The following is a 22,789-nucleotide window of genomic DNA, read 5'->3' on the forward strand; positions in this document are numbered from 1 at the left end:
AGAATTGTGGTTTAACACTCTTATCACTAATGAGGTGTCCTTAAATCCAGGAAACAGTGTTTCTAATAGTAAATTTCCTAAATATTTTCTTTCCTTGCTATTCTGTATTCTCATGATGTCAGTTCAATGTCTAGTGATTGTGATGATTAAACCTTTATTATGTTGTTTTAAATAGATGGGAGAATGTGATAGTCACAGATTTATTACTGAGTGTGAGAATTAATCTGCTGATGACAGGTGTTACAATGCTATAATGTCTTATTAGCAGTCAGTTGTAAAAGGCTAGTAAGAGAGCATGTGAATTCTGGAAAGAGAAGTTGGGTAAATGAAAGCTGTTTCTTTCTTGTGTACAAGAGGACTTGTACACAAGAGGACTCAGTGTATTAAACTGAGAACAAATGCCTACTTTTAAAATGGTAAAAGCCATGAAGATATGAGAGTATATCTAGAAGAGAATTACGTAATATGTTTTTGGTACCTCTAGTTAGACCCTGGAAAAATAGAAAACAGTCACATAGACGATGGTTGTTCTTTATTCCTTCTTGGAGTAACTGAAAATTATGCTGTATTTAAATCCTTATAGTATGTATTTTCTAAACCACAAAACTATACCGCTTTATATTAGTTGACAAATATTTTTACTGTGTTGCCTAACTTAGAATAGGTTAATCTCAGCCCTTTATTGTAAACTATACTTGAAAGTGTAACATAGATTCACCATTTTTTTTCCTATTTTCTGTTTCAGTTGTTACTCTGTATGCTACTCTGGGAGGCCCAGCAATAGTACATGGGCTAAATGAAACGGAGGTGACCACCATCATTACTAGTAAAGAATTGATGCAAACAAAATTGAAGGTCAGAAAACTGTTCTCTCTCTATCTCTTTGCATTGTTTCTGTTCATTATTGTTAAAAGGCCTAGTCTGATTGTATGGAACAATGATTTATTGCCTTTCTACAGGACAGACACTTCTAGAAATAGGATTTATGTATCTGTCTTCATGTACAAAAAACCCTGTTAGTTAGTCTTCAGTGGGATTTAAGCTTCTCAATGACTCTGGAGACTAGGATGAGTAATTTGCCCTATTGAAGAGCTATAGTGCTGCCTGCAACAACACCTTTACAAGAAACCGCTGTGGCTTCTGAGTGGATTTAGTACCTGTAAATTTAAGAGTTGAATCAAATGGGAAGAACAGAAAAATGTATAAACTGTATGTGAATAGCTAAACGTGATCATCCTCCTGATTTATTGTTGGATGTTTTCCCAGCAGAGAATGGCTCTTAAATCTCAAGATGGGTGCTTGAAGAGTTACAGCTGTTTTCCAGTGCAGGAGAAAGCTTATTAAACATTAGAACAGTCAAAAAACTTTTGATGTACTGACCCAGGTTGAATACACAAGTGGAACAACTAATCTGCATAAGTTTCATCATCATGTGTTTTGGGGAAACTAGACCTTTCAATAAGGGAATTGTTTTAATGGAAGTCTGCGCTATTGCTGAATTTTGAATGAGAATTTTCCAAACCTTTTTTTTTTTTTCCTAAGTTACTAGAATGACAGTATGTATACAATGCACAGTTATTTCAGCTTGCAGTAGGAGGATGAATTTCTTCTGTTAGAGATAATAATCTCTTCCACTAGAACACTGATAAATGTTTTAGAACTCACATTTTGATTGAAATGCTTAACTAGTGCCCAACAATTTTCTGTTTTTGCTAGCTGTGCCTTATTTTAAATGGCATAGTAATCAAGGAGCAACATAAGAATTATTGTGAGCTCAGTGTCACCATTTTCTGTGTGTTCTATGAGAGTGGGAAGTCAATTATCTCTACTGATCGTTGCAGTCTTATTTGTGGGCTTTTCTTGAAATAAGACCCAGATCAGTAAATGGTTGAAAAAGTACTTGGACTTAAGTGGAAAATTCAATCAGTCCTGCAAAACTAAATGTGGAAAATTTCAAGCTTTGCAGCTGTTTGAGCTAGACAAGTTTATCCTCTGATATTTTAAATCTTCAGGTATTTTATGTCAATGCTTTTTTTTTTAATGTGTACAGTAAATAGGTTTTATTTTATTCTTTTTTTCTTTTCGGCACAAACCTCATGTTTGATTTCTGAACACATGTTCATTTCCACAGGAAATTGTTTCTCAAGTTCCGCTTCTGCGACATATTATTACAGTTGATGGCAAACCAACAACGTGGTCAGAGTTTCCCAAGGGTGTCATTGTTCACACTATGGCTTCTGTGCAAGCTATGGGGGCCAAGGCAGATACTGGTAGGTTCTCTCTTCTTTCTTTTGGATCATCTAATTTGTTGTTCTACTTTGACCCTGTTAAGTAAACTTGGGGAAACTGCAGATCTAAAAAAAAAAAATAATTATCCAGTGATTAATCTTTTATCTGCTTTTTCTTTAAATAAAATCTGTGGGGTTTTTGGTTTGGTTGTGGTTGGATTTTGGGGTGTGGGTTATTGTTTGTTTTGTTTTTCAACAGAGTAAAAAGCTTTTAATAAAAACTGTCTTTTCCACAAACAAGTGTCACATGCTGAAGTATAATTTTAGGATAAATGTTTAGGCCAAGATAGAGAAACTTAGAAAGCATTCTTATGATGACACACATTAAAACCAGGTTATTCGGAGCATGCAGGGAGAATTGTCATGTGTTTTCCAGCAAAAGAGATCAGTAATTTGCTACCATTAAGTTTTGTTAAATTCACAAACAGCAAAATGTAAAATAGCCATTTAAATTTGATAGAACTTCATCACTTTTATTGCATTTCTGAAAGTATCAATCTACTATGTAAATTTCTTGAACTCTGTTTCCAATCTATGTAACATTTTTAGAATTAGAACTCAGAACTTCAGAAGGTGTTTTAATTTTAACTATTACCATAACATTTTTATTCTTGGCTCTGAAGAGCTGCTAAACCTAGTATCTTAAGGTTTAATTATATTCAGTAGTTGCTTTTTTCTGTTCTTATTCTTTGTGTTTTCAGAATCTTTTAACCATTGAAGGCACATGAATGTTGGATTGAATTTTATTTTAGGAGTGGGGGCATGGTTAATGCATCTGCTGTTGATGTTCAGGGGAATGGCAGGTTTGCTCCCAACATCATGACCTCTCAGTTTCTTTAAAAGATGGTTTTCCCTTTTTGATGTACCAGCTTTACGTACTTTTAAAACTGTTTCAGACAATACCGACAGAAGAAATTATGGCTATAATTCATTAGCTCCTTGAGGTTTGTTACTATGTGCTATGTAAAAAGGTGTCTAATCCTTCTTTCTTCAGTCTTTTAAATATCACATACTGTACACATTATCTTTAAGTTAACCATTCATAAATTGTGGAATACTACAATGAATTGTTTATGGTCAAGCATGTTCAATTAATGTTATATTAAGTACATGAGCTGCTGCTTATGTTTTTTTTCCTCTGTGGTGTTCATTGTGCAGGATGGACAGGATTCAATGAGTGGGAAATTATTAAATATGCTTTCACTCTTCTCATTCAGTGTGTATGTTGTCCTGCATGTATTGTGCATTATGCAGTTTTTCCTCTGAATAAACACAATTGTTTTTGTATTTTCTTGCTCTCAGTGCAAGTATTTAAAAACCACTTTAATACTATTAAAGCTGTTGAACTTCCTTTAAATATTTCTAGAAATTGGACCTCATGTTGTCTCAGCAGTGCCTTGCTGCAGGTGTTGCAAATGAGGCAGTGTGTTGTTTCCCCCGGCCAGGGAGTGCATGAGAAAGTAGCTTTGCAAATGAGGGATGAGCCTGTGGCAGCCTGGGACCAGTGCAGCGTACCTTCCTAAGGATTTGAAGCTCAGTGGTATTTTGGAGAAGGCAAAGTTCTGCCAATTTTTCTCTCCTCTGCAGGAATATGGGAGACATAACAGAAAAAGTGTTGTTGTAGTAAACTAGGACAATCACTCAAAGTATTGCTCAGCTAATACAAAGAAGTTTCTACTCTTTGTGAAGGCACTTAAGCTTGACCACAGTCTTTTTAACCAAAAGCAAAATGTAATAGCAAGAGTCATGTGGTGTTACATTGGAATGACTGCTGAAATGTGTCAGGGTATCAGATCTCCCAGTCTGATAGGCCCTCCACGCATTATATGTTCTCTTTTTTTCAAAACAAATTACAGGAAACAAACAGCAGGCCAGGCCTGTGCCCTCAGATATCGCGGTGATCATGTACACAAGTGGGTCCACAGGAGTTCCCAAAGGAGTTATGATCTCCCATTGCAACATAATTGCTGGGATAACTGGAATGGCTGAGAGGATTCCAAATCTGGGGTACGTACCAACAGTTACTTACTAGCAAATAAAAAAGTCATGTAGTTGCATGTAATTTTAGGTGAATTACTGTGTAAAATATTAACTGTTTTATATTGCTTTGTCTGTGACACATCATACTATGCACTGATGTCTGAGCATCTTCCAGTACTACATTAAATGACATGACTACTTCATGTGCTGTTTGTTCTCTCGTCTTCTGTATGTGGGCAAGACCGGGACACAAAAGCCTGTGAGGCCGCCTTGCACTAGAGTGGTTGAAAGCTTCCCTAAGCAGTACTTCCTTTGGTTAGTGTTAAATTCTGTGGTTTCTTTCTGTTTGGTGCAGTTTTTAATCTTGTCCACAGAGTTGCCTTTGCAACCATAACAGACAGTTAATTGTCTTGGGATGAGTAAACATCACACTTTGTTCATGCCTTAAACCTACAGTATGTAGTCTGCAACTTTTGAAACAAACCCTGTATTATTTGAAATCTGTTCTCAAGCTCAAAGGCGTTTTTCCACTCTCTCTAGTTCTGCAGTAAGCTCTGTGTAAATTTAGCTTAATGACTCATCTGATGACTCTATAGTACAACATAAACCATTCTTTTAAAAAATTCTTTACAGGGAAAAAGACATCTATATTGGCTATTTGCCTCTTGCCCATGTTCTGGAGCTGAGTGCTGAACTTGTGTGTCTGTCTCATGGATGCCGCATTGGTTATTCTTCGCCTCAGACATTAGCTGACCAGGTATGTTGTAGATATAAGCCCTTGTGGTTAAAAAAAAAAAAAGAAAGAAAAAAATACTCGTATCAGATCTTTGTAATACTTCTTTAAAAATATTACAACAAATCTTCTTTTCTACAATTCATGAAACGGGGTTAGTGGTTATGACTGGTACTCTGGAATAGTTTTAATTGTTAAAATATAAATTTAAATGAAAATGATTGTTTGAAAGATGTGCTGTGTCATTTTGTTTCTCATGTTAAAAATCTTGAATGTGTCTGCTAGTAAACTTTTTCTTCACTTTAGTCCTCTAAAATAAAGAAAGGAAGCAAAGGTGATGTTACTACACTTAAGCCAACCCTAATGGCAGCTGTCCCGGTAAGTAACTGAAGGATAAATAATTTTAAAAATGATTTTTAAAATGTAATTCAGAATTCAAATTTTTAACAACAAAATTAATTCAATGATCATTTAAATTAAAAAGCTAGAACCTTTGAGGTTAAGCTAGCTTAAAATAGTATTTTTGGTATTTATTTGTGCGTTGGGGGTAAACATTCATCATATGAGTGTCAACATTTTTCAAAGTTTAAATAGCTATGGGTATTAGATTGATAAACAATAGATGACTAATTAAAATGGCATAGTAAATGAATGGAATAAAGATAGTTGGCAGCAGGTAGCTTGGGATTAACTAGTACTCCTGCTCAGAAGTTTGCTTTCCTTGTTTCTGTGAACATCTTGCTATCTCTTAGCAATGGAAGAGAAAGCAGCCTGGGAGTGGGTTGTCATCAGAAACATACTAGAATGTCTAGATCATATTTCCTTTTTGTTGCACTGAATTTAGGATTTCTGTTTCTTTGAGTTAAAGTTAATCTTTCTACGTAACTAGGAAATTATGGATAGGATCTACAAAAATGTCATGAATAAAGTGAATGAAATGACTAGTTTCCAGCGGAATCTGTTTATTTTGGCCTACAACTACAAAATGGAACAGATTTCCAAAGGTTACACTACCCCGCTCTGCGACAGGTAATTTCAATTTTATTTTTACTGGCACCAAAAAAATGCTTATCAAAGTCTTACCACATGAGCAGTATCTGATTTTTTTTTTTTGTACTTTTCTTTGTTTTAATGTTGACAATTTGAACATGAACAAATCTGTAATTAAGTGTAAATTGAAACAATTCAGTAGTTTGTGTGATGATTTTTAATATTTACTGGTATAATTAAAGTGAGTGTTGTATAACTCGAAACTGATTGGACATTTATATTCATTGCATTATTTTCATCAGGACTTTAATAATGGATTTATACAATTCTTGGGTAAGATGGAAAGTCTATTCCTGTAGATAACTGTAGACTTCGCATTTTCACAGAAGTGAATCACAGAATATCTCAAGTTGGAAGGAACCCATAAGGATCATTGAGTCCAGCTCCCAACTTTAGTGAGACTAAAGGATAATATAATTGCAAAATTTATACAGCTTATTTAAATTATTTTTGAAGGGAAAATTGCAGAACTTTACTGTCGTACTAAATCTACCTTCTCAAAACATTTAACCCATTTTCAAATTAGAATGTGGAAACAAGCTTAGAAATTTGTGCCTGTGTTTTTTTTAAAACTTAAATGTGCTGCTTCGAAGTTTTCCTTGAATGCCGTAGAAGTTTATTTGAAGATGGTGGAAACTTTCAGTTCAGATACAATGTTAGGTACTCTCTTGTTTTGTTTTTACACAACACGTACAAACTCTTATCTTTGCATTTTAGCCTTATTTTCCGGAAAGTACGAATGCTGCTAGGTGGAAAAATTCGCATCCTGCTTTGTGGAGGAGCTCCACTCTCTGCAGCAACTCAGCGGTTTATGAACATTTGTTTCTGTTGCCCTGTAGGACAGGGGTATGGACTAACTGAATCAGCTGGAGCTGGAACAATCACGGAAGGTTGGTGTCGGTGCATCCCACTGAGTGCTGTGATCCGTGCTGAGCGCTGTGCGTGTGTCACCTTTGACAGTATATTTATTTGGTGTATGCTACCAAACATAACTGGTGAATCCCGGGAATTACTTGTAATCATAAATGTATAAAACAGCAGGAGTACTAATTTTGACACATTGTGCTAAAGCTGGTGACCTACATATAAAATGAATGTTCTCATTTGTGTTGGAGAAATCTTGTAATAGCGTGAATGGGATCTTGGCATTATTGCCCTTACTGATTGAATGGAATAAATTATTTCTAATTTTGGTGAGTATTTTGAGATGTTAGGAAAATAAAAAATGGAATGCAAAAGCCTGCACCAGAGTTTAATTTCATATAATAGAACTTAATGGTTTCAGTTGCCTTTTAGTCCTGACATTTCACTCATATTCAGTGGTGGCAGAAACAGTTAGAGCTGCTATTTTTTGGCAATGGTGTGATCTACCTGGGAATCATATGAGTAGTATCTAAGGTTCATTGCTAGATTATGCTGGATTGTAGAACGTGTATTATGTTATTTGGTGATCCACAAACTGCTGTGGTGTGCTTTTTATTCTAAGAGGTCTTTGGAAGTGGCTTCTTTGGTAGCTTGGAAAAAAAATAAACAGTAGAACTGTAATACAAATGATCTAGTCTCCAGTGATGCTCTTTTGGAAAGGTGTCCAGATGCAGGAGTGTTTGGGACTGAGACTTGAGGAAAGTGAATCAAAATACAGAATCCCTGACTTGTTATGAAATATTGCTACTTATTTCAGAGTCCAGCAAACGCTATTATAAGTTCTTGTGCCACTTGTGAAGCGTGATCTGCATGGACAAGTTGTTATCAAAGCTGTGTTGATAAGACTGGAGGTACCTGTAAATACAGCCATCTATTGTCTTTGCAGGATAAGGATTTTATCTGCATTACCTTGTTAGATCCATTGGTTTTCTTGAAAGTTCTGTTCTGTGAATTAAAGTTCAGAAATAAATAGCAGTTAATTTTCACTAAATAAGATGCATGACAACAAAGGTTTTTCTAATCAGTTTTGGTAAATTTTTTTCTGAAAAATGGTCTTTTTTAAATTCTAGTTTGGGACTACACTACAGGGAGAGTGGGAGCACCTTTGGTCTGTTGTGAAATCAAGTTGTTGAACTGGGAAGAAGGTGAGAATTTCTGTATGTGATTAAATTATAGTGTGTTTGTAAGAACTTTTATGTAGCTATTTTTCTATTGGGCTTTGCTCAGTAGTAGTAATTAGAAGACTATTTCTTGGCTTTTTAAATTTTAAATGCCCCTTTTACCTATAAAAGTTTGATCTTGGGAGAGAAAAAAGGTAAAATAAATTCCTCAGTGCTTTTAAACTTACAAATATCTAGACAGAAGCTATCAACACGAGTGGCATTTTGACTAAGTTGTATCATGACTCTCTTTGGCTATACTATTTCTTTTATTTCAGTCACTGTAATTTTATATGCATATTGTGTAAATGTATACAGCATTGTACCTCTTTCTGATTTAGATCAGTATTCTTGCAGTACGGAGTGCAGGTCTTGTATGTTGCATCTTAAAGGTGCTGGATTCAGGAGACATCAGCTGAAGTGTATGCATGGCGCCTTCTCTTGCCATTAAGAAATTATTTTAAAATAGTCTTAATATTATTACTATTATTAATAAAATCATTAAAAATTGGCATATGGAATGGAAGCTTAATGGGTGCTATATAAAATAGATTTAATGAAGTTGGAAGTGTATTTAGGTGTTTTCCTTTCACTGTAGGCTTTTATGTATTGTAGAGTAGAAATACATAATACTTAAGGGTGTTTTGGGATAACGTGAGACCTTATAGTTTTTTTCTTTCCTAAAATACGAGGCAAAATTTATCTTTTTTATGATTCGAGCCTGTATGAAACTGATAGAGCATGTTAGTGCTGGCAGAAAGATTGCATAGAGATGGCATTTGCCCTCTGCCTGTGTGTGAATTTCACTGTTTGCAAACACATATTAAATAGCTGTTTATATGCAGAAAAGAATTGGAACCACCTCTTCTCTTACTGAACTGTTCAGGCAAGTGGTAACTTTGGCTAAGGACTTACTAATGTGTTTAGTTTTGTATTTGAATAGTAAAAATAATAGGATTTTTTGCTTTGGAATATATTTTTATTCTTTTTAACATAATAAAACCTGTACTTTTAGGTGGATATTACAACACTGATAAACCATATCCTAGAGGTGAGGTTCTTATTGGAGGGCAAAATGTGACTGTGGGCTACTACAAAAATGAAGTACGAACCAAAAAAGATTTCACTGTCGATGAGAATGGCCAGAGGTGGCTCCATACTGGAGACATTGGAGAGTTTCATCAAGATGGATGTCTAAAAATTATTGGTGAGTTAATAAATTCAGGTGAACATATATATACATTTTTCAGGGCTGATAAATACTGTAAATAATGCCCCCAAAATCTCCATATCTCAGCATGCAGTCTAAAGCCCTACCATGTATCCCAGTGAAAATCTGATATGTTAATGTAAACTTGATTTTGTTTTAAAAGCTGATTTTTTTAAAAAAATTACTTCCTTTTAAAAGAGTCTTAACATTGACTCCACTCTGTTAGTGAGACTGGTTAGTAATTAGAGAGTTAAATACAGGCTAAATGGGCTAGATTAGCTGCCTTAGGTTTTATACTTTTCTAAGTGTGGAACTTGATTCAGTGAAAGGGCTCTTTTGGTAATATGTGCTCAGGAATTAAATAAGCCTTTTCTTAATCTTGCCATTTTTTATAATAAGTTCCTTTATCATAAAGGAACTAGAGGAAAAATATACTAAGGTAAAGGTGTTACATGTAAGCCTGTGATAGGGTCATAATTCTTTGACACCTGTAGGCACAAGAATAGGTGCCCTATAAACTACCAGGTGTCTCTCTTGAAATCAGTGGGTTATTCAGGGTGCTCTTTAATCCTGAAAACTAAGCTTATTTGGTTTATTATATGAGAAAGATCTTAGGTCCCATTGCAGCTGCCTTGTACTGGCCAAACTGGTCAGATAGCTACAAAACTACCTTGCCTGGTTGCACAAAGCAGCATGAAGGTATATAGCAAAGGAGAGGTACTCCTGGCTGCCATCAGAGTTAGGTGGGTAAGGTCCTGTTAGTTACTTTTGCCTTCTTTGGGCTACGTACAATAAGCTCAAGTAATTTGGGCTTAATTTTTTGTTCCTATTGTTGTGTTTCAAATAACAGATGGACAGTTGCTCTTTAAATATGGATTTAGCCTGGGAATAAATAACAAAATGTCACCAAATGCTGCATTTCCTGCCTTAAGCGTCTGGTCCAGACAGTGCAAAAATGCGTGCTTCTAGTCAAACACTGGCTTTTGCATAATCCTAGTTGTTTTTCATTCTCATGCCAGTGGAGTCGTATATGAGATGCTGTTCTAAAGGCAGAACATGCACGGGATTGAAACATGTTCAATGTTTCAATTGTAACACGCCTCATGTTTAAGTGAGGCACAGATTGATAAAATGCAAAGTCTGGAAACATGATATTAAATGTTTCTGGTACATTTACCAAACGTGAGTCAGCTTACCTTTTGGCATTTATACATACATTTCAGAAAAGTATAAAATCAGTGTCTAAAGTTTTGTGTTCTGTAATTAACGTTTAATTCCTTTTTTCCTCAATAGATCGTAAAAAAGATCTTGTAAAACTCCAAGCAGGAGAATACGTTTCTCTTGGCAAAGTAGAAGCAGCTCTAAAGAATCTTCCACTGGTAGATAATATTTGTGTGTATGCAAGCAGGTAAGAGGCAGCTGATACTTTGTTATTGCTGTATTCTTTGTCCTACTGAATCCATAAGCAAAACTTTCTGCCACTTAATGTGTGGAATTTTTTAAACCAGTTGAAAAAGGAATTTGCTTATAATACAATGGAATACCTTCCTCTATCAAAACTAAACCACCTGAAATCTATGTTCTTCTTTTTCCTTTGGAAAAGAATGCCGAGAATGAGTTTCTTTCATTCCCTTTTCCCCAATCTGAAAAGCAGCTAAGATCTGACTGCATTCATAATAGACATCACTCAAGCACTTTAGAGATTATTACCTATAGAAGCCCTAGGACACCTTGTTCCTTGCTGTATTAAGCTGTGATCTGTTCTTCAGATGGAGTACTGTTGTACTTCAGAGCGAGGCGGGGGAAAAAACCACCAACAGAAGCAGACCCAGAAGTTGTCTTGCACATTAAAAGTACTTGTCTTTAACCCCTGCAGTACACCAGCAGAAGCCTTGAAGCTTGAGAGAAAACACTCTGTAAATACTATGCAAACACGCAATTAATAAATTATAATCAAACGTCCTTTCTGTTTGCTTTCTACATGTACTACTGAATTAGGCATATAAGGGCTCAAACATGTCTTAAGTTTCTATTTCTAGAATTTCCTACCTGTGCATAATATAGACTTACATGTATAAATATACTTCAGGCGGTCTTTATTTCCTGTCATCATTTTGATGTTTGGAAAGTCATTTTAGAGCTTCTGAGTGATCAGAAATACTCTGGTTTCCAGTATGGCCACAAAAGCCCCACTTGATAGCTTTGAAAGAGGCCGGGACAAACATACCAGAGAATTGCTCGGTGGTAATAAATAGAAAGTTAACTTTTGGTTTGTTCACCTGGTTCTCTGTGGTGTATTTTGTGTTAACTAATGGTAGTCATCCTGTAACTTCAGTTTTGGCAGTTTTGGATCAATAGGCTAACACACATTGGGCATGCCACTGCTGAGAAAACTTCATTATATTTAGCTTTATTTATGGTTTTGACCTGTTGGGTGAGTCTCATGTTTGCTTGTTTTGACTGCCTGAGGTTATGTGCGTGTTGTGAGCACTGTCTGCAGTCTGTGGAGAAAGAGGTTCCTACAGATGGTGATTGCTGCTGTTCTAGGATTGAAGTTCACTATTGGAATTGTACTGTCAAATTTTGTGTTAGTTTTGCCAGGTCAACATAACATTGGAGGCTAAAATGCACTTGCCAGACAAGCAGTTGACTCTGATAGTCTGTGTCTTGTCTATTACTTAAAAATAGGGAAACCTGTGAGCAATTTTTAAAGGTAATTTACAAATAGAGTCCAAGTACATTCCAGATTGGTTTTTCTGCTGCTGCTCTTATTTCTTCTGAATACTTTCATGTGTGTAATTTGGCATAAATGGCCTTGTAATACAGATTCTTTGAATGGTTGTCCATATGCACATTTCATTGTGGGTATATACTCACACTCAGCAGTGTAAGCTCAGAGACTTTTCGTTAGCAGTGCCTGTGACCTCTCTTATATCCTGTCTCTTCTTATACTTTGCCTGGGTGATCTGGTATGCAAGAGTCCTTCATTTGTAGCTGTTCCATCCCCCATATGCCAAAGGCCAAGGAGGGAAGTCTTCTACAAATCTGTGATTTGACCTTAGATCTTGGGGTGCAAAGCTCCTCTGAACATGGTAGTAGGGAATCAAAAGTGTTCGCATGATATCGCTGCTTCAAAAGCTGTATTAATTAACCACTTCAGACGAAATAGTGATATAAGGAATAAAATGTTTGCTGAAAGGAATTGTGATTAGCGATCCTTCAGAGGAGACTCCTGCTGCTTTATCAGCACTTCACCCATCCAAGACGTGTTCAGTGGGTCTCAAGCATCGCATCAGGAAAATGAGTAGTTCAGTTACCTGAGGAATGAGCAAACATGGCAAAAACCCCAAGGGAGCTCTCAGCAGGAAGCTCAAGGAGAGCTGATAAGAACCAGACTTTACAGAAGAGAAATTGTGATATTGCTATGTAGTGCCACTGTGTATGTCTATTACCATAGGTCCAAGTGCAGTACTTGGGGGACCTCAAGCACAGCAAGGGAATGAGGATGCCCAGTGTAGGAGAGATGTTTTGGCAAAATCTCTTAGCATGGAGGAGATGACTAAGGCAGTCCTGAGGACCAAATTCTGAAAATTTCTTCCCTCATGCTGCTGTTAAGACCTCCAAGACTGAAGATGCTAGCAAATTCAAAAGATCTGCAGAAGAAACAGTAGTGGAGAGGGAAGTAGCTGCTCCAGAGAGATGATGTAGTCTTCAGGGTACTTCTCACAGCAAAGTGCTTTAGCTTTTGGACTGCAACAAGCGAAGATTTAACTTAGCTACACATTCCAGGAGCTGTGAGCTCCAAGGTGCTCTTACCAGGAAAAAGCATAGTTGGATGAACCCGTTTGTCCAGAGCAAGTATGCTTCTACTCAAGAGGCTGAATTTTAGATGAACCGAAAGTCTGAGGCTTACCCAGCCAACTGATTACTTCTATATGCTGTTTAACCCTGGAGACACTGGTGGTATTGCTGGACATGACCTTAAGCATGTCAAAAGACTACAGGAACCAGAGATGAAAGTGCCAGAGTCCTTTGTCCTGGATGCCTTCATACATAATACATACACATTACAGAATAGACCCTAGACAAAGTTACAAAGGTTCAGTACAGAGTATAGCATGAGTGTGTGTGGGGGGAAAATCAGAGAGAGGCAAAGACAGAAGGTGAGATGCAAGCAGTAAGTGATACTGAGGCTAATCTGAAGTCTTTCTGTAAGTACAGTCTTAGTAAGAGGAAAATGAGAACAGTTTTGAGTCAGCCAACAGGCAAAGCTTGTCAACAGATGATGCCAGGGAAGCCTGTGTTTGTAATGGACTTTTGTGCAATCTTCACAGCTGCTGTAAAATGCCCATTATAATTTGTACCAGTAACAAAGGAGAAAATTGCAATGTACAGTAACCAAAAAGGTATTTAGAGTTAGTATTTTAAAATTATATTGGAGACCTTAAAGCATAAGCTAAAGTAATCTCCATATTGGGGTTGTGATTCTGTATTTTGCATTAATGATCTATCTGGTGAAAGAGAGTTTTGAGAAGTTTTAATAAATCTGTAGATGGTTAAAGTGGGTCAGGACCAAAAATACAGTGGAGGACAGGATTAGAATTCAGAGCAAGCTTGACTAGATGGACATTTGCTTGAAAACAGCAGCTGGTTTAAAGAGGGGGAAATGTAAGTTATACCTGCACCTAAATAAACTGCAAAAATATAGGATGAGGACCACTAGCTGATAGCCGTTCTATAGGAGCTGACATGAGTCAACAAGTGCAAGTTGTTGCATCTTCTTCAAGTGTTAGAAGAAGGTAAATAATATGGCATAATCAGATGTACAGCCTACAAGATGCACAATGATCTTTTTGCTCTACCAAGCATTAAAGGGTCTGAGTTTCACATGCAATGCTTCAGAAAAGGTGGACCTCCAGGAGAAAAATGGGAATGTCTGGGCAGAGATCTGTTATGCATGACTTAAGAGGAAAGGGCATTGCCTAAATTCCTAAAGAAACTTAAGAAAGGAAGGATGGCTAGAAAGCTGAGAAGGAGAAGAAAAAAAAAAAAAGTCTGTAAATGAATAAATGGCTTCTGTGGAAAGGAGAGGAACATCTGACTATTGGCTGGATGAAAATAAAACCCCTGTAAACTGCAGAGAGGAAGAGTCAGGAATAGCCATCAGGAACAGCTTACCAGTGCTAAGAATAATGAAGCATGGACATTAGTGTTTGCCTGATGTTTAAGAATGGGTTAGACAAAAATTTGTTACATGTAGCTGACTGTGCTTCAAGGCAGGTGAATGAATTAGATTATCTTCTGAGATCGCTTTCAGCTCTCTGATTCTGTGATCTGCTTTGTTAAAATGTGGAGAGTTGCTGTGTGAGGTTCTGTTCACGTTTTCACTAAACTTTACACCATCTGAAAAGTCTTGAATACCTGTTTCAGGGCAAGTTGTGCTTCAGTGTTTTCCAAAGACTTTAAGATCACAGCTTCGTATGTTCTAGGCATATCAGGAGCAGACAAAGATTGCCAACGGTAGAGTGAGTGTATGGACAATCGCTTGAAAGAGAAAGAGAAGTCACTTCCCTTACAGAAGCAGGCGTTCTTTGAGATGTGTTGTGCATATGCTCATTCCACAACCTGCTCTCCAACCCCTCTTCACTGCAGTCCTCTACTCCTCTACAGTAACTGGATTCTGCAGTTGAGAGGAAACTGAGGTAGGGAAGCCGCACACCAGTCTTCATACCGGGATGCAAAACATGAGGAGAGGCAGGGCGCATTGACGTCGTATGGGTACTGCTTCCCCAAAGCTTTGAGCATGAGACACAGTGGAATATGCATATGGACAGCACACCTTGAAGCAATCCAGTTGCTGTAAGGTAAGTAGCTTCTCTTTCTACTTATTTTTAAGCAGGCAAAGGTAATTTGTGTACTGTTTCAGAGAGATTATCAGGTGAACAAAAGCCAACTGTTAAGAGCAATATCTCTGTATGAAGTACAAACCCCCCCAACTTGAAATGTTATTTTTGAAGACTTGTTGACTTTACAAAATTCATACTAAAGTACGTTATACTTCTCAGTTTCCATTCTTATGTCATTGGATTTGTTGTGCCAAATCAAAAGGAGCTCGCAGAACTAGCTCGAAAGAAAGGATTTAAAGGAACCTGGGAAGAGATCTGTAACAGTCCTGAGATGGAAAAAGAGGTACTGAAAGTGCTAGCTGAGGCTGCCATGGCAGGTGAGTAGCTGGGTAGATAGTATTAACCTTGTGAACTGTAATGTCTGTGAAACAGATAAGCATAGGCCTTATAAATATTTCCTTGAGCGTGTATATTTCATAGAATGTGTATGAAGTAAAATTTTCATAGGAGAAAAACCCAACAGCAGAATGTGAGTTGGGTCAGTCCTTTTGGTTCATGTAACTTTTTTTTTTTTTTACTATGGCTAATAGCTGAGGAAAGAATATAAAAACAGAGCAAACTTAACAAGCTTAGTTCAGTTCCCTATATGTGTGTGTGTATATATGTATGTGTCTGTGTGTGTGTGTCTGGTGCTCTTTAAGATGTCCTGTAGTATCTTTTTGGTCTTAGCTGCTGGTTCAAATGAATGTGGATCATCTGTAGATCCATGATGTATGTGTCGGGTATCATACAGTCTCACATGCTACATACCTATGCATAGTTAAAATAAGCCCATGGTGACAGGGGCTCTCCTAGCTTCCAGTGACTTGCATCTGAGGGATTTCCTAACCTGAAAGCAGTGTCTTTGTAGTTCATGATTTTCAGTAGACTTTCCTTCCATTAACTCTTCTACTTGCATTTTAAAGTTATGTAGATATTCTGTATCAGTATCCATACTATCTTGTGGCAGGGTTGCACAGCTCAGCTATGCTACTGTGAAGCCTCTTTTTTGCCTCCTTTTTGTTTTAACCCTACCATCTGCTAGTTCAATTTGGTTCTGCCGAGCTCTTGTATGGGAAGAGGCAGTGAACAGTCACAATGCCAGTCATGATTTTTTCAGTGTCTGTTATACTTCCCCCTCAGCTGTATCTTTTTTCATGCTAATTGGCTGTAGTCTATTTAGCTATTCTGGTGCAGAATTAAACAGTGGCACAGTGATACTTTGTTCTTGCATCATAATTTCTGCCTTGTTTTTGCTTTTCACCATTACTAAGCACTGAGTTTTTTTCATAAAGCTGTCAGTTATGACCACAGAATGTTTTTTAAATGGTCATTGTGGATGTTCAAATTTGTTCTTCATATGCATTCTCTTTCACACTTTTCTGCAATGAGTGTTTTTCCCTGTCTGTTCTGCAGTTGCTTAATATCACAATGTCCTTCTGCACCTCTTTGCAATTTGTCCTCATCTTTCCTGCCCTGGATAACTTTATGCTTCCAAAAATGTTTGTCTTGTTAATCTTCATCTCTTCTCCTTGCGAATTACTTGTGAATATATTAAAATCTATGATTAGTATATTTGCAGACTTCTGTTACAGGAGCATACTCTTAACAATGAGTGCAGTCTCGGTACTGTAGCAGACTATTTTTTTCCTTGCCCCATGTCTCTAGTCCATTTTTCTTCACTGCGTGGAACATATGGGCAAAATAATTCTAAGAAGCTGCTGTGATGGAGAGCGTGTACAAGGTTGCTTTCCTTTTCTTTTTTTGTGCAGCACTAACTATTCTAAAGAGAATTAAATATACTGTTAAAATTGATGAAACAGAATATTTGACATAATCCTGAAGTATTTTTACACATTTTGATGTTACTTTATATTTGGTTTTGTTTTTCACTTTGGTATCATAGACTTTACTTTTAAAGTAATATTATGAGTTTTAGTGCTAAATTGCAAAAATCCCCAAACCCAGTGACTTAATGTCAAGGGGAGTAAAAGGTGCAGGAAAAGCTAAAAATGGGAGGTTGCATAGGATAATTATACATTTTTTGGTTTTTTTATTTAACCTGAAAATATTTTTTTAATATTGCCTATCTGTTCATTGTTTTTCTTAGAGTTACTTGTTTTTCTTCTCTTATTTCTGAAACCATAGCAGAAGCTCTTGCAAATGATAGTGTTTTGTGCTGAAGGTGGAACATGCAGAGCACTCTTCTGTTTCAGGAAGGGGAGCAGCTACCATATGAACTTCCTTTTCTTGAAAATTTTAGGACTATGAGGAAAAAAACGTAAACCCCTGTTTTTTCAAGCTTAAATAGTATGGATTTTAAGACTTTTATCTTCAGAAGATGAGTATCATAACACTGATACAACAGTGTATATTTTGAGAATGTCACTTCATGCACTGAGGCTTTTCTGAGGTTAGGAAGCAGCACAGATACCCAAACAGCTGGGGTTTATTTCAGTATTTCTGTGGAAACTGGAGAAGTTACTGGTGGATCCTGTCATTCTACTTGTGACCACATGGGTTTTCAAAGCTAACCGTGGGGAGTTTGAGGAGCACTTTTTCATTTGTCACATGCTTTTCTGTGTGAGAACACGGTTCCTCCTTTTGTGCTTAATTGTAGAAAAATTGTTACAATTACATTTTGTATTGAAATTGTCTGTTTTTACAGCTAATCTGGAGAAGTTTGAAATACCAGTAAAAATTCGTTTGAGCCTTGATCCTTGGACCCCTGAGACTGGTCTAGTGACAGATGCATTCAAACTAAAACGCAAAGAGCTTACGGCATACTATCAAATGGACATTGATCGAATGTATGGAAAAAATGTAAAATAATTCTTTTTTTTTTTTTTCTGCACCACTTTGCTACAATGAGCTTGGATCAAATAGGAAATACTTGAATTGCCTGTCTCAACACTTGAGATCAACACACAAAACCACCATTCCTCATTTGCAGCTTAAACTGTTATTTCTGGTAACATCACCATGATGACTGGCAAGTTTAGTAAAATGTTATGGCAGCAAACTTGTGTCTGTCTCCTTTTTTCCAGTTTTCTCTGCTACCTTGTCAGTCTGTGGACTTTCCCGAGTCTTTTTGGGAAGCCATGATTCTGAAGCCTCAAGTTTTTAAACATTTATAAATCCTGTATAATGTTTTATTTGTATCTTTAAATTTGGATGTATATAGAGAGAACTTGGCTATATAAGAAATGGTTATACTGGGGGCCTTTTTCTACCTAATTATTTAAAGATAAGAAGGTATTGATGTTGTGACACTATGTACACTAAAAATGCTTGTAATGAGATCATTGTTGAACAGAGGACCAGATTGTTTGCTGCTGTGCTACTTTTCTGTGTAAATGTGAGGGAGAAAGTGTTTGATGTTCCAGCTTGTGTAATACACCTTCAATATGTGCCTAATGGTTACTTTTATTTTTATCTGAAAATGAAAAGATGGTCATGGCACAGCACTGCATAAAGGCAGGTACTCTTGCAGGTGTTAGTTAAAGCTTGTTTAATACGAAAGATGCTATTAATACAACAGAAGTTAAACCTAAGAATAATCTCTCAAGATACAGAAACTCTTTTTTAAAATAGCTTGTGACCATTTCATCCAGTAGTTGAATTGTGTAGAGCTAATAAGAACTCAGCATTAATTTCACTTAACACTTTGTAAGTTTGACAGTGCCCTTTTAGCAGGGGGACTGTAACAACTTTTGTCTTTTCTCATTAGGTTTGGATGTTACACTGGGTTAGCTCTTGCATTTTTTGTGAAAGTCTGGCAAGACCCCTGTTCTGCTCTAGCTGCAACCCAAATCTTACTGGGGGGATTTTTAAAGTCATAATGACAGTTATGTTCTCAGCTCACACAGTGCCTAGCTGCCCTTTGTGCCATTAAAAATCTCCCTTTAATTCTGTGTTCTTTTGTTCAGCAATTTTTGCTTTAAAAACAGATATTTGAAGTATTTGTCAGCCAGAGTTATTTATGTTGCTTGGTTTGTTACACCCAATTCTTACTTTGGGAAGGAGTCTTAATTTCTGTTTTACTATAGATATGTGAATATTGTTTGAAGAACTATGGGGGATCTTTTCTTCAGTGAGAGTGTTGAGATTTGTTTCAGGTGTGAATTTTATTTTCAAAATATTTCTAGAAAGAATATTTTAATCAGGGTTACATGAGAATGTGAAAAGGCATACATCAGTCAACTCTGTGATGGAGCAAATATTAAAATGGCTTTAATTTGGAGATCATTCTCTCATGTATATCATTTACTTGTAGTACTAAAAATTAAGGTCTTGATGCTCACTTAGTACCCTGCTGTGGTAGCATATAGCAATTCTGGATACCAGAAGCTTTGTTTGGGGGAGGGAATTCCTGCTGTTAGCATTTGTGACATGGGAGTTTTAGAATTTTAGATACACAAATTCTCATTTTTAAAAAAATTCTGAAATATTATTTAAATTAACACTTTCCATTGATTATAGAAAGCAGTTTCATAGGAGTTGAAAGTTATCAGGTAGGTTCCCTGTACTTTAGTTTCAGTGAAATGATGAGAAGGTTTGTCTTGTATTTAATGTTACATTACCATGTCTCCCACTATTTCTGGATTTCCTCTGCTGCTGTCTATGGAAAAAAACTGTTGCCATTTGGTGAATTTTGATGTAACTAGTCAAATGGAAATAATATGCAACAAAAAAATCAGAACTGTGTTTATGAGATTAATGCCTTCAGATATCTAGATCATAAATTAAAATCTTTTGGCAAATAGAGATAAGACTAATGTTGGAAAATGACTGAAGAACCCAAATGAGGAAATTGCCAAGTCTGTAGGGAAATGTCACACCATATATTAGACATTACTGATACTTAAATATGTATCTGTGCTCCATCAACAGGTTCTTAAGTAGTTTGCACTCGGTATAGGATGTACACTGTTAAAATATTTTTTGTGATTTTTAGTGAAAGTTAATAAATTGCTGAAGTACTATGTATATCACTTGGTGCATTGTGCAGCGGATTTAAGAAAATAAATCTGCTTTTGGTTAATTCAGAAGAAATCTGAAGTTAGTTTATTCAGCTAATGGTTTAAATTCACTTTTGGATAAATTGCATAAATGAAACTTTAAATGGTTTGGAAATAGTAGTTTTAATTTTTCTTCTAATCCAGTCACAAGATTGGGTTTCAGTCTGTGCATTTGATTTTACAGTTCAGGTTTTTTATATTTAAAACGGATGTCGATACATTTAGTTCCTCCTTTTTTAGACATAAGATTCATTGTGGACGTTTATTTCTTCTACAGAATGTGAAAATAAAGCAGTTCGTTAATTTTAGTCTCAGAGTTGGAGGTAGACTTTTGAAATATTTGTATGGGCTTAAGATGTGTGTGATGAGTATGTTCTTTCTTTTGATTTATAACAAAAGACAGACTTTAATGCTGGTAGATTCTGAGTACTTCCATGTCCCGTTGGTGCCCATGTTTCTCATTAATTGTCAGGGCTATAATGGGACAGTAAGTCACAGCTGCTGGTCAAATGTAGGCCTTCCTTGCTCTGGCAGTCTTAGTCCTGTGGACAGCTATGCCTGTTAGATACTTTTTGGCTGCCAGCATGTTCTCACCGTGTGCTCTTGCGTTGATGAGCAGAAAGAGAACTTTAGGGGAGTTGAAACCCTGCATAGATGCATTACATGCCAGCCAGAAATTTACCTAGTATCTCTCCGTGTTTTGTTTTTTGTGGGTTTTGGGGTTTTTTTGTGTGTGTGTGTCTTCCTATACCCAGTGTAACAAGAACAACAAAAGTACCTGCTGGAATGTATTGCACGTGTCCCAAAGGCTGCAGAAAGTTGTAGAATAAATTAGGAAAAGTGCATGGTTGGAAGTAACGATCTCCATCACGTGGGGAATTTTGTAATGGAAAGAGCCGTAACTTCTAAACAGTCTGAGTTCAAACTAAGAACAAGGGGCATATACCTCACCTGAGGGGCCCCAAAAAGGGGGGTGGGGGGGTGGGGTGGGGATTTTTAACAAAGCTTTTGTAAATATAAACTTCCTAGGACTCCGAATCATTGGAAATTGTAACTACTTAGTCTGTTGTGAAAATTTACATATTTCCTTATGAAAAAAAGACTGACCAAGAATTTCCAAGGATGCTGTGAATCTCCTTTAAGTTCCCATGATTATTTAAAAATATTCCAGGAGCTTAGGCTAAATTCAATATGTCATAAGTGTTCTTTGCAGAGAATAGTGTTTCTGGAGTAGGCTAGGAAATTTACAAATTACATGTCAGGAAAGACCTTGCAAGTTTACTGCTGCTGCTGCTACTGCAGTTTAAACACAAGCAGGACCATACCTCAACTGGAAACCGTATCTTAGCAGTAAAATATTTTGCTGAAATGAAAGTGAAAAAAAGTGCAACTGAAACTAAGAACATAATGCATACCTACGTCGTACTGATTTTATAGGAAGGATGCAGAGAAGGTTATGGAATTGAAACTGTACATTAGTAACATCCTGTAAAGCTTGTAAGTTTATGCGGAAATTGCTATGGGACAAAAACTCCATTGCAATAACCTTTATCCTGCTAAAATTCACAAGCTTTTATTCTGTACTAAAACTACATTTAGGTGATGCAATGCAGCATTTTTAATTTTTATTAGTGTGATGTATTAACTACTTTGGACTCGGTATAAAATTGTGTTCATCTGTTTCTTTACTGGTAAGAGGAACAATCTTCAACCTGCATACACCTTGGACCAGGCTGAAACGTTAATTGAATGACCAGTTGTATATTATTGTAATTGGTTATTTAATGTAAACTCATTTTCAGTGTGATCTTGGTTGTTGCTATGAACTGCCTGAACATTGTATATCCTAATTGAGTTATATTGTATGAATTATTTATTTGTAATTGGATATCATGTTTCAAAAATAAAATTAATTTCACAAATCGGGCCCCCTATGTCCAGTTTTTTAAGTGGCATTTCATTTTTATCTGTCTGAGCCTAGATAATTTATGGTTGTAAATTAGTGAATTTAAATCACATTAGTTGAGTACCTGGCTGTTCAAGAAGGGTACTGGGCTAGGGTAGTTCAAAATGTCACATTGCCAGGGAAACCAGTTTGCTGGTGGGCGTTTCCTTGGGTTTTGCTCCCTGCCTCACGTTGCTGGTAACCTTTTGCAAAGGGCTCCGTCCCTGCATTGCTGGCTTTTGGTCTCTTCAATGTTTTTGGTTTTCAATGTTAATAGCCACATGCTTGTGTTTTGCAGGTAGTGAATATTCTGGTTGACTACTCAGCCATTTGTGCTATACAGATATTGCTGATGTATTTTTCTGTATGTTAATATTGTTAGTAGTGAGTTTATGTATTTGGACTGGGTACTAATCACCCTTATGTGCAAGGCTTGCTAATTCAGGACTAGAAATAATACCTGGTACAGTGGGAATTTAGCCAACTCGTGTCTTTTGAAACTATAATTTCAAGTCTTGTCAAATATTCAAAATAAAAGTGATGGTTTCAAGATGAATGCAGGAACACTAGTAGTTACCAGGTTAGCCTGGTTT

The 22,789-nt window shown here is 36.5% G+C and overlaps 1 protein-coding gene across 7 annotated transcripts in view; it reads left to right on the plus strand.

Annotated features, from left to right (window-relative positions):
- Nucleotides 1-22,178, plus strand: part of ACSL3 (acyl-CoA synthetase long chain family member 3) — a 54,983-nt gene extending 32,805 nt beyond the window's left edge. For 6 of the 7 annotated variants that reach the window (XM_049803651.1, XM_049803655.1, XM_049803653.1 and 3 more), the window contains 12 exons: nucleotides 746-855; nucleotides 2,132-2,270; nucleotides 4,145-4,295; nucleotides 4,902-5,025; nucleotides 5,308-5,379; nucleotides 5,891-6,030; nucleotides 6,769-6,941; nucleotides 8,046-8,120; nucleotides 9,151-9,342; nucleotides 10,639-10,753; nucleotides 15,411-15,568; nucleotides 17,899-22,178. In XM_049803651.1, the coding sequence (XP_049659608.1) occupies nucleotides 746-855; nucleotides 2,132-2,270; nucleotides 4,145-4,295; nucleotides 4,902-5,025; nucleotides 5,308-5,379; nucleotides 5,891-6,030; nucleotides 6,769-6,941; nucleotides 8,046-8,120; nucleotides 9,151-9,342; nucleotides 10,639-10,753; nucleotides 15,411-15,568; nucleotides 17,899-18,062 (1,613 nt within the window). In that variant the 3' untranslated portion in view covers nucleotides 18,063-22,178. Of the gene's footprint in view, nucleotides 1-745; nucleotides 856-2,131; nucleotides 2,271-4,144; nucleotides 4,296-4,901; nucleotides 5,026-5,307; nucleotides 5,380-5,890; nucleotides 6,031-6,768; nucleotides 6,942-8,045; nucleotides 8,121-9,150; nucleotides 9,343-10,638; nucleotides 10,754-15,015; nucleotides 15,210-15,410; nucleotides 15,569-17,898 lie in introns of those variants that run through there. The other variant, XR_007506424.1, reaches the window with a different exon arrangement.
- The last annotated feature ends 611 nt before the right edge of the window (nucleotides 22,179-22,789 follow it).

This window comes from Accipiter gentilis, chromosome 6 (genome assembly GCF_929443795.1).
Source record: "Accipiter gentilis chromosome 6, bAccGen1.1, whole genome shotgun sequence".
In the NCBI taxonomy this organism is placed as follows: domain Eukaryota; kingdom Metazoa; phylum Chordata; class Aves; order Accipitriformes; family Accipitridae; genus Astur; species Astur gentilis.